The 12,030-nt window shown below is 39.4% G+C and overlaps 2 protein-coding genes across 5 annotated transcripts in view; one reads left to right on the top strand and one right to left on the bottom strand.

Annotated features, from left to right (window-relative positions):
* Window positions 1-12,030, bottom strand: part of yif1a (Yip1 interacting factor homolog A (S. cerevisiae)) — a 35,241-nt gene that overhangs the window by 3,006 nt on the left and 20,205 nt on the right. Inside the window, exons 7-10 of one of the 4 annotated variants that reach the window (XM_058065191.1) lie at window positions 10,966-11,167; window positions 3,663-3,714; window positions 2,951-3,177; window positions 1,550-1,654 (exon numbers count right to left, since the gene is read on the bottom strand). In XM_058065191.1, coding sequence (XP_057921174.1) covers window positions 1,550-1,654; window positions 2,951-3,177; window positions 3,663-3,714; window positions 10,966-11,064 — 483 coding nt within the window. In that variant the 5' untranslated portion in view covers window positions 11,065-11,167. Of the gene's footprint in view, window positions 1-1,549; window positions 1,655-2,950; window positions 3,178-3,662; window positions 3,715-3,841; window positions 3,955-4,015; window positions 4,125-10,965; window positions 11,205-12,030 lie in introns of those variants that run through there. The other 3 variants (XM_058065190.1, XM_058065192.1, XM_058065193.1) reach the window with 3 other exon arrangements.
* fosl1a (FOS like 1, AP-1 transcription factor subunit a) lies at window positions 6,672-10,480 on the top strand. Its single transcript, XM_058065197.1, has 3 exons — window positions 6,672-7,542; window positions 7,818-8,069; window positions 10,166-10,480. The coding sequence occupies exons 1-3, from the start codon at window positions 7,423-7,425 to the stop codon at window positions 10,322-10,324; spliced, it is 531 nt and encodes a 176-aa protein (XP_057921180.1). The 5' UTR covers window positions 6,672-7,422; the 3' UTR covers window positions 10,325-10,480.

Here is a 12,030-nt window from a genome sequence, read left to right on the forward strand (position 1 = left end):
CGGGCGACCAATCAAATCAAACGACGTCTCTAAGTGCAGCAGAACTTACGATGTCAGCCTATCATCCATCCCCGTTACTTGATTGACATACAGGACAACCAGTCAGATGACAACTGAATTTTGACCTTTAGGTCACCGCTCATGCGTAAACAACGATGCAAAGTGCTAAGCTAGTCGGCGAATTGCGAGATTTTAAAGCCCTCGCTAAAGTTTATGGTCACTAAAATGAGTGAAGGAGCTGGACCAAGTAAAAAGGCAAAAACTGGACCAAGTAAAAAGGCAAAAACTGGACCAAGTAAAAAGGCAAAAAACATATCACTTCCATACGGATATGGAATATTATACGGATATTATGATACGGATATTATCCATGACTGATAAACATTTGGAAGTGTGCTTGAGGCTGGCTATCAGCAGCTACTGTCCGGACTATGCATCCCTGGCTGGTTCAATTCAGTGCAAGTCATCAAAGTAAACTCAGGTAATTACAAAAAATGTTAATAGTTAATTATGTGTGTTTTGCAATATTGGCTCATTTGGTTATGTAAGGTACATCAACATACATTGTACGTACAAATAATCCTCAATACATTTGAAAATAAATAGATGTTTTGCATTTTTGTAGTGGGTAGATCATTTTGACTCGGTCATTTTAAAAGTAGCTCGCATGCTGAAAAAGTGTGAGCACCCCTGGTGTAGACGGACCTGTTTGCAGGTTCACCGCTGTTGGCGTGCTAAGGTCCAAAATAAAGTTCCAAAAAAAAAAAGCAGAGGTGTGATGTCGGCCGTGTGTCGGTATTTTTCTGTTCAAGTCCGAAAAAGATGCTGCAGTTGAAGAAGTATCGCACAAAAAAAAAAAAACAGCGTGAGGATTTTCTCAAGAACCTTGGGAGGTGAAGAAAGAAACCTTTGGCTACCTCGAACAAACCAACATCTGCTAAGCGTGAGAAAGTCCTAAAGGACGGCAAAAAGTCATTAGCCACAATTACCGTATTTTCTGGACTATAAATAAGCCGCACAAGGCCAAGTAAGTAATAAGTGGCATTTTTTGCAGGTAATTTATTTTCTAAACTACTTGACCAAAACAAACATGACGTCATCTTGGAAGGCAAGTTCTAACAATAAATATAAATATGTGGAATATATGCTAACACGATGCTTATTCAGCTACACACGTTTATGTAACAAACAGTTTTAAGTACACCAACTGTTTTGTTGTCTTCATGGCGGTAAGAGTATCCGCCGTTTTACGCCAGTCCCTAACAAGTTTCTCACTTAGTGTTTTTTTTGGACTCTAGGTGTACGCTAAGTTACTGTTGCTTTCAATGTTGCTATGCCAAAAGACCAAAATAAAGCAAAATACTCTTTTTGTGTGACATAAAAACCATAAAACTTGTTGGGAGCTTTTTTAGAGGGCTTTATATGTGCGGTGTGCTTTTACATACAGCATAATGGCGTTCCTAAACGTCAGCGGACACTGGGTAAGGCCAGGAGTCTGTCCCTTGAGATTGAGTAGCAGAGTGCCGTTTCCCGATGAAGTGGCGATTACCTGGTGCGTGTACGGGAACATGAGGATCATGAGCTTCCTCAGCACGTATCTGGTGTCCACGGCGAAGAAGTATTTCAGCTTGTTCACCGACATGAACCTGCTGATCTGAAAGGCAAACAAAGGGCAAACATTTGGGCTGGATGTTCTACACTCGTTTTTCCAGAGTCAATAAACACGGATGAGTCGTTTGAGACTTCATTTTTTGCTTAAATATGTAATATACTGTAGACCAGGGGTGCTCACACTTTTTCAGCATGCGAGCTACTTTTAAAATGAGCGAGTCAAAATGATCTACCCACTACAAAAATGCAAAACATCTATTTATTTTCAAATGTATTGAGGATTATTTGTACGTACAATGTATGTTGATGTACCTTACATAACCAAATGAGCCAATATTGCAAAACACACATAATTAACTATTAACATTTTTTGTAATTACCTGAGTTTACTTTGATGACTTGCACTGAATTGAACCAGCCAGGGATGCATAGTCCGGACAGTAGCTGCTGATAGCCAGCCTCAAGCACACTTCCAAATGTTTATCAGTCATGGATAATATCCGTATCATAATATCCGTATAATATTCCATATCCGTATGGAAGTGATATGTTTTTTGCCTTTTTACTTGGTCCAGTTTTTGCCTTTTTACTTGGTCCAGCTCCTTCACTCATTTTAGTGACCATAAACTTTAGCGAGGGCTTAAAATCTGACGCAATTCGCCGACTAGCTTAGCACTTTGCATCGTTGTTTACGCATGAGCGGTGACCTAAAGGTGAAAATTCAGTTGTCATCTGACTGGTTGTCCTGTATGTCAATCAAGTGACGGCATTGATGCGAGGATGATATTTTTTTAATGTCACGCCGCGATCGACCAGCGATCGACCAGTACCACCTCCGCGATCGACCGGTAGCTCGCGATCGACTTAATGAGCACCCCTGCTGTAGAGTAAACAAACACTTCTGGAGGCAGATGGACATGGTTTAGTATTTTTTTTCATCCAAATACTAGTCATGCCAAAATGTTGTGTTGCTGCTGGATGTTCACCGAATCCAAGTGCTACTGAAAGTTATTTTTTTCTTTTCCAAAAGAGGAGACTTTAAAACAAAAAGTGCAGAGAGCAATAGGCAAATGGACGCCCACCTCGAATTCGGTTCTTTGGACCTTTACAAGACGCGAATGGCTTGAAAGTACGATGTAGACGCAGTTTGAAAAATGATGCTATTCCGCCGGTACAAAAAAAAGACAACATAAACAATGTTAAAGTTGTCTCAGAACAAATTAAGTCAACGTCTTCTAAACACTATTCCATGATAGCAACATCTTAGCAAAACATCCTTTCACAGCCATATGTATGTTTACGGGGGGGGGGGAGGCGGCTATAAAGCGATGACGCTCACCTCTTTGTTGACCATATCCTTGCCCTGGTTGGCGATGGACGAGCCGTACATCATGGCGGCGTTGGCCATGGGGTCGGTGAACAAGTTGTTCACGCCAGCTTGCATGTCGCTGGAGGGCGCCGCCATGTTGTAACCTGGAGTGTAATAGCCCTGACTAGCGGATGTGCTAGTGTCGTCAAAAAGCACGGATTCTCCACCCATCGGAGCTTGACGACCTCTTTGTTTACCTGGGTAAGCACAGCAATAATAAATATACTTTATTATTAGCTCAAAAATATGGAAATACAAGTGATATGTAGTATTCTGGCCACTAGGTAGCAGTAATGACACCAAACATTAGCTTACATTGCATTACCTTAACACTACATGAAATCAGTCATAAGGGTTTTGATAACTATACATGAGAAGAACTGAAATATTACAGTTTTAGTAAGTCTCAGGAGGTGCCACAATAATGTATTTGGAAGTGTATGTTAAAATACTCGCCATTATGTTAGAATTTAGACAGTTTAAACGTGGAATATACTGCGTACAATAGGGGAACTTTACTACTGTTATGGTACATGTTTTGCTTCCTTATGACAGCAATGAAGGACTCTGACCTCTTTATTTGGCGAGCAAAAAAATGAAAGTAAGTACTCATAAATGGCTGAAAGGTGTTATTTTTGCGAAAAGAGTATTACGGTAAAATGGTGATTCATTTTCTACTTACTTGCTCGGTATCCATGATGTGGCAAATCCATGGTAACGTTCGCTGACGTTAGCTTCCGAGATAGAAACAGTGACATATTAGCTAATGCATGTTTTTAAAGACATATAACACTCAACACTGGAAAATGTTAGTGGCGATTAATTAATTTTATACAAATCAAAATATACAGCTAACAGTACCTTTCCTAAACTTTAACGCCGCCCCACGTTAGCTCGCTAACACACTAAAAATGATAAGGTCTTAATAAATGGCACCGCTACCACCAAACACCAAAACATCTCTTTGGCAAGATTACAAACCTGACATCTAACTATTTAAAAGAGAATACAACGTGGATAAGAAAGAAAACTTACCAAGTCTGCTAACGTTTGCTAGCTAGCTACGTGGCTATCAAAAGTGCTCGACTGGACCCGCCCACTCTGATGTGATTGGTTGACTTGACGTTGCCTGCGTGGCAGTGAACGTACAGGATGGGTTGAGGGACAGTGAGAGTTAGTACTTCCGTGTGGAAAGGTTGCTACAGCGGGAAAAAATAAAAAATAAAAATAAATAAAAATGTAAAAATATAAAAAAAATAACAAATTTAAAAAATAAAAAATTACTACATTACTAAATTACAAAATTTAACTATTTAAAAATAAAAAAGGTTGCTACAGCGGGGTTAACTGTTTGTGTGGGTTATTTTCTTTCCTCCCCTTATTTGTATTTTGCTACTTTATTTGCCTTTTATTTATCGTTTACCTTTACTTTAGCCCTTTTGTCTCTTACATTAGCCTGCTTTGTCTTTATTTTGAAATTTTCTCAAAATTGTTGCCACTTTTGTATGTATATACTCTTTGTATGTTCATTGTTTGTGCTCTGTTCCAATAAAACATAAAAAAAAATAAAAAAATATTTGTGTGAGTGGTCACAGAAAGGTAATTAATACATTAAAATGTAATCATTGGAACTCCTGCTTGTAATTAAACTGATATTTGTTGTTATGTCACACAAGACGCACATTAGCCACGCTACTACGTAAACAAAGATTTCCACTATCAAATACAGTTCGTATTTATTTGTACCCTAGTGATATTTCACACAGGTTTTATCCTATTTTATCACAGATGTCATGTTATCAGTACAACATATCAATTCCTGACTGGCACGGTTAGTACTGTCCTGGAACTGCTTTAGGATACAATGATTTTATCATCTGGGACATCGACCATCGGCCATTTTTCTAAATAAATAAATCCCCAAATGTTCTCCATTGGATTTAAACGAGGGGGAGACGCAGGATGTTCAAAGAGAGAAAGCTTTGTTGCCTTTGCCATCCAGAGATGATGAATACCTGACACTAAATCACATTCAATCCACATTGTAGCTGTACTAGTAGGTGTTTATATGTAGGATGTGGGTGGGCCGTGTGCTATAGTGGATGACTAAGTGAATAAATATGGAGCTTTTAGGGTGAGTAAACGGCATTGGAATCCACACTTCCTTTAGAGGTTCACTTTCTTTGGAGGGAAAGTGAAAAGAGGAAATGAAAACAGAAAAAAAAAATAGCAATTTATTGCTGGAATGAGTGAAAATGGCGGGGTGTGATTGGCATTTGATGAGGATGGAGTGTAAGTGGGTGAAAGGTTGACACGTGTCATCATCATCACCATCATCATCATCCTCGCCACCACATTCCACAAGCTTGAGTCATGTGGCGCGCACCTTATTGCCATACGATCCACTCAGAACAAACAACTTCCTGTAAACTTGCCCTCGTTATTACGAGACGGCGTTCCGAAACGGGACACCTGACAGTAAATTGGCTCAACGAACAACAAGTTGGGGCGACTTCCTGCGACCAGGACCAAGTAGTGTGCCTTTCCTCTTCCTCTTAAGCGCTAACTATGACACGATGAGTAAGTCTCGCCATAAAAACGATCAGCCGCCTTTTCAGGACCAAGTATTAGCGGTAACGTGAGACGTCGGCTCAACAGGTCGGCAGCCGGGACACATCAGCCCGTGCCGGGAACTCGCTTTTCCCGAGGGACGGCAAGGTCAGCGGCAGCTGTTGTGACAACTTAGCCCAATTTTGCCTCGGTGGAATCGTGGCGTGAATAACAAGAAAAGGAAGAAGAAGAAGAAGAAAGAAGGACATGGAGATGTAATTCGGCAGCTTTGCGGTAGCACGCTGACTCAGCTCCACAGGCATGTATGTGACATTGATGTGGTTTGTCAAGGGAGGGCAACTCTCTAAAACCGCAAACGCAATTTGCTCACACCCCCGTATTTCATAATTGCCCTGAAGTGCACCCTTGAAATGATCATCCCGTTTTGTAACACTAGCAGTGCAAAGATGAAGTATGTTTGATCAGTGAGTTGTAACCATTCATTGGAGTGAATTAGCCAATCAAATGCAGGCGTTATCGTACATTATTTTACGTGGCCTGCATAATACATGTAAAAAAAAATACATTAGTACAATACAAAGTACTTGAATTGCATCCATCTACGCCACTTATCCTCACTAGGGTCGCCGACAATGGCTGCACAAACAATCAATCACTGTGTTGCCTACATGCTAACCACTCGACCACCGTGCTGCCCTACAGGGAATAGAACTGGAAGACTAAAATAAGAAAAATGAGAGCAAAATTTGAATGATAATAAACAAATATAACATAACATATGCTCATGAGTTGTAAGAAATAAAATAGACACTAACATCAACTAACACTAAGATTTTTACTTCATGATTGATTTATTTTTTAATTACCAATCTACACTCTTTTCACTTACACTTAATAATGTTACACATTATTATATATTATTTTTTTCCTCATAAAAAGTTGGGAAGTGAACAAACTGCAACATAGAGATTGATTATTTCTCATAATATTACAAGTAAAACAAAAAAAAGTTGGTACGTGTAATGTGTAATATTTTGACTTTATTCCGGTAATTTTTTTTCCATTTCCATTTCATTTTTTTTTTTACTATTTAATCTTTCTTTTAGCAATTTTTTAGCAAAACCTAATTTTCCACAAATTACAACTTTATTGTTTTGTTTGTTTCTCATAATACTACAACTTTTTCTTTACTTTATGCTACTAAAATGACAGTTTTAGTAGCTGTTAAAACACACGAATACGTTTGTAAAATACCGATGAAAACGTTTAAATTGGATTCAAATTTGAAATGGTTCGCCAGCCCCTCGTTTGTTGACTTTAAACACTTAGCATGTTGTGTAATATTTCCCCAACGCTTTCTATCGAGAACATGCTGGTATGGTCTCTCCACGAGGGCGGAAGACGCCTCAGGAATCCCTCTCTCTTCACCATATTAGGTCAATGACGTCACGTCACGTGGTGGATTCCGCGAGAGATTCCAGGCAACCATTATTTCCCGTAAGTGGGGAGGGGGCGTGGCGAAACTATCTTGCCGCTTTAAGACTTTACAACGACACGATCGTTCCCAGACTTTGGCTCGTAGATGCGTGACTAAGCGCGATGTGTTGCATGAGAGACATTTTTAAACATTGAAGGACGACCGGGGAGAAAAAAAAAGCCGCCATTTCCTTCCCGACCACCCCTTGGATTCGTAGCCGTTTGGACTCGACCGACTTCGTCTGTACCTCCGGCTTCGCTGTCACTTTGAACCGCCACACAAACTGAAAGTTACTTTTTTGCTAGCTAGCTAGCAACGAGGAGTATATAATCCACGTCCGGGACCGCTTTTATTTTATTTATTTTTTAAATTTGAATTAATATCAACAAAGAGGATGTACAGGAACTTAGGGGGCCACGGAAGAGGCGACCCAGCCTACCCGGGAGGCGCTTCTGGGTCTAATTCTGCTTCCCTGGAAAGCACGACTAGCACCAACACTACACAGCCGGAACAGGTGAGACTATACCTGTTCTATTTACCGTATTTATGCTTGGATTATGGCTGTTATAACATGTATAACATGTATAATATGTATAACATGCTAACATACGTGCTTTGGTGTAAGAGGAATAGAAAGTGTGTCAAACCTGTATCCCTAGCCTACCTAAATACCTGCATTTGTGTACATTTGCTTGAAGGGAAATTCAGTACACTATTAGTACACATCAGCTACTATTTACTATAGCGATAATGGCGCTTCATTTATTCTAATTAACTTTTTCTTCTCAGAAATACACCATGGCGGGCAGCAGCCACTTCATACCAAGCCTCAACGCCATCACCACCAACCAGGACCTCCAGTGGTTGGTCCAGCCCTCCCTAATGCATCCGCCCGGTCCCTCGCCATCTCCGGCGCCACCCTACCCGTCGCCGTCCCTCTCCGGGGCGCGCCCGCCACACTCCCATTTCATCAGGCCGGGGGTCATAAGGGCAAGCGCCAACACGGCAACCGTTTCCACGCGACGCAGGATGGACGAACACGTAAGGCAGAAATAATTGGTATGATCCAACGCGTGTCTCAACGGCGTTGACTTATCGGGAAGTGGCGTCCAAACGGGTGTGCAATATCCTGCGACGGCCGCCATGACACATACGTACGTGGCGTCACGGTGCGACTTGCGCAACGACTTGATGCTTCAGCTTCATCCAAAACGCCATATTTGATGACTAAGTGCGTGTTGTTTATTTCCCCGGTTTACTCGGAGACAATATTGACTGAGTGAAATGATGAGCTGCGACAAACAAACATGGCCGACAGAGCAAGGCTGCATGGCAAAAAGGAAAAAAAAAAAAGATGCTAATGACCCGACTCACTTTCACCAAAAGTCCTGTTTTTTTTTTTTTTTTGATGAGTCCGCTTCCGTCACGCTAGTATCACAGAAGTTCATTGTACAGGAAGTACAGGCCTGCACATGACTCACATGGGGGGGGGTTAGCAAGTCATGTAATATGACTCACACCTGAGTCACCGTTGGGTCTGAGCGTGACTCATCGGTCTTTGAAAGGGTGGCAATCGTTCAATACGATGCCAATGAAGGCGGGGCCAGGGCGGCGCACACACAGGAGCAGACAATTGATGACTAATATTCATATTATTATATTATTCTATATTATTGTCTATATGTGCCCTGTGATTGGCTGGCCACCAGTCCAGGGTGGACCCCGCCTCTCGCCCCAAGACGGCTGGGATAGGCTCCGGCACCCCCCGCGACCCTTGTGAGGAAAAGCGGTAGAAAATGAATGAATGAATATTATTGACATTATTATATTATTGACATTATATTATTTACATTGACATTATTGACATTATCATATTATTTACATTGGTATTATTGACATTATCATACTATTTACATTATTATATTAGACATTATTATATTATTTACATTATTGACATTATATTATTTACATTATTATATTATTTACATTGACATTTTTGACATATTATTAACATTTACATTATTGACATTATTATATTATTGGCATTTATTATTGACATTATATTATTTACATTATTGACATTATTATATTATTTACATATTTGACATTATATTATTGACATTATTATATTGACATTTTTGACATTATTGGCATTATATTATTTGTATGATTATATTATTGACATTATATTATTGACATTATTATATTGACATTTTTGACATTATTGGCATTATATTATTTGTATGATTATATTATTGACATTATATTATTGACATTATTTACATTATATTATTGGCATTTTTTATATTTTTGACTTTATATTATTTACATTATTGACATTATATTATTGACATTTTTGACATTATTATATTATTGACATTATATTATTTACATTATTGACATTATATTATTTACATATTTGACATTATATTATTGACATTATTATATTATTTATGATTATATTATTGACATATTATTTACATATAATTTACATTATTATATTATTGACATTTTTGACATTATTATATTATTGACATTATATTATTTACATATTTGACATTATATTATTGACATTATTATATTATTGACATTTTTGACATTATTTACATTATTGGCATTATTATATTATATATATGATTATATTATAGACATATTATTGACATTATATTATTTACATTATTATATTAATTACATTATATTATTGGCATTATTTACATTTTTGACATTATATTATTGACATTTTTGACATTATTATATTATTGACATTATTATATTATTTATTTACATGATTATATTATTGACATTATTGACATATTATTGACATTATTGACATTATATTATTGGCATTATTTACATTTTTGAAATATTGGCATTATTATATTATTGACATTATTATATTATTGACATTATTATATTATTGACATGAAATCATATTTTTGGCATAGTAGAAAAAGACGTATTGACGCAGAAACAATTATTGCCACATTTGAGAAAACCACTGCCATCAAGTTGAAAGCGGAATGTGAAAACTTTTGAGCGATGCTGAATAAAAATCAAAGCACTCGGACTGCAAAAGAAGACGTCTCCGTAGTCCGAGCTAAAGACCTGCACTGAAAAACTGATGTTTTCTTTCCCAGTTGTCTCAAGAGGAGCTGGAGAGGCGAAGGCTAAGACGAGAGCGGAATAAGCTGGCTGCAGCAAAATGTCGCAATCGGCGTCGGGAGCTGACGGATTCGCTGCAAAACGTAAGCCTGGCTTTTCGGGATCACCGCAAACACAGTCCAACTTCCAATTAGTCGGTAGAAAGCTCCTCACTGACTGGCCTGCCAACATGTACACATTTAGAGTAGTCAACATCCAATGTAACGCATGGATACGGGAATGCTCTCATGGTTGGAGAAATATTTTAAATCAGGCGGTCCTACATGGAGACACGACAGAAACCGATCTGGTCTAGAGTCTAACGGTTCCACGGGTGGGTCTCGGTGGGTCCTTAATTGTCTTCTACTTTGTTTTTTAGGAGACCGACGAGCTTGAGGATGAGAAGTCTCGTTTACAAAAGGAGATCGCCGATTTGCAAAAAGAGAAAGAAAAGCTGGAATTGGTCCTGGAGGCCCACCGCCCCATCTGCAAAATCGAGGACTCCGACTCGGATTCGGATCCCAGCTCGTCGCTGTCGTCCTTGGCGTGCATCAAAATGGAGCCCGAGGACTACAGCGGCAGAGCGGGACCATCGAGGAAGCAAGCGGCAAAGTTGGAGAAGCCCAAACCGAAAATCACCATCCCGACAAAACCTGTGACATCATCGTCGTCGTCGTTGTCGACGTCATCGTCGCTAGCCCCCGCCGTCAGCCACGAGTCGGAGTCCCTGCACACCCCCGTCCTCACATCCACCCCGTCTCTCACGCCCTTCACCGCCAGCATGATCTTCACTTACCCCTCGGACGGCGGCACCCCCGCGGTGTCGGCGGGCGCGGCGGCGCCTCTGGGCAACTTCCCCGCGTCTCAGGCGCCGCAGGCTTGCGGCGTGGCGCATCGCCGCAGCAGCAGCAGCGGCGACCAATCGGATCACTCCTTGCACTCGCCAACTATCCTCACACTGTGATTGAACGTCCTCCTGGAGGGGGTGGGGGGGGTCGCTAGGCAACATGGAAACAAACCATCAACCATCATTTCAAAATGTGCTTCATTTCATCTAAAAGCATTCATGATTATGCTCCTACTTTATAGAAATTATAGATTATAGATTTTGACTTGTTTAGGATGAACAGCATGCCGGGGATTATTATTATTATTATTATTACTCTTTTACATATTTGATCATATTGACAATATATTGACCACTAAGGCTGGGCCGTAGGAGTTAATAGAGATACTATATTTATTATGGAGAGTGTAATATATTTTTGATAATGTTCTCTGAAGGGTGCCATTTTCGGGTGGGCAGTGCCTTACTTTTCATATTTTCATCTGCGCTGTTTCAGAGACAATAAAAGGAACTGTTTGACTGCTGCTGGTGGCAAATTATTTCAATTTTTCATATATATGAAACGCAAACACAAACGTGGTGTTCAAGGTCCCACATTAAAAAAGGTAATACTAGCATTTACGCCAAACACCTAACATGAAAGCAGTAATTGTGTATATATGTCTCTACTTGGCTTTAAATGGCTAAAAATGCTAGCATGCTAATATTAGCAGGATAACAATGCTAATATGCTAACATTAGCATGCTATGCTAACACCTAACATGAGAGTTCTACTTAGAAAAAGGGCAAAAAAAGCCATTATGCTAATGTTAGCAAGCTAGCATTCTAATGTTAGATTTGTTTGCAAGCATGCTAAAATATAGCATAATATTGCTGTTTATATAAATGTCAATGAAAATTGAAAAAATGCTACTATGCTAATATGACATATAACAATAATGGCATATGACAATCATGATATATAACAACGCTAGTATGCTAACATTAGCATGCTATGCTAACATCTAACATGA

This window comes from Doryrhamphus excisus, chromosome 2 (genome assembly GCF_030265055.1).
Source record: "Doryrhamphus excisus isolate RoL2022-K1 chromosome 2, RoL_Dexc_1.0, whole genome shotgun sequence".
In the NCBI taxonomy this organism is placed as follows: domain Eukaryota; kingdom Metazoa; phylum Chordata; class Actinopteri; order Syngnathiformes; family Syngnathidae; genus Doryrhamphus; species Doryrhamphus excisus.

Bases quoted from the DNA above. Each gene is read 5' to 3' on its own strand.
- fosl1a (XM_058065197.1), top strand. From the start codon at position 7,423: ATGTACAGGAACTTAGGGGGCCACGGAAGAGGCGACCCAGCCTACCCG. The intron at 7,543-7,817 runs GTGAGACTATAC...TTTTCTTCTCAG, and splicing joins ACACTACACAGCCGGAACAG to AAATACACCATGGCGGGCAG. The intron at 8,070-10,165 runs GTAAGGCAGAAA...TTTCTTTCCCAG, and splicing joins GACGCAGGATGGACGAACAC to TTGTCTCAAGAGGAGCTGGA.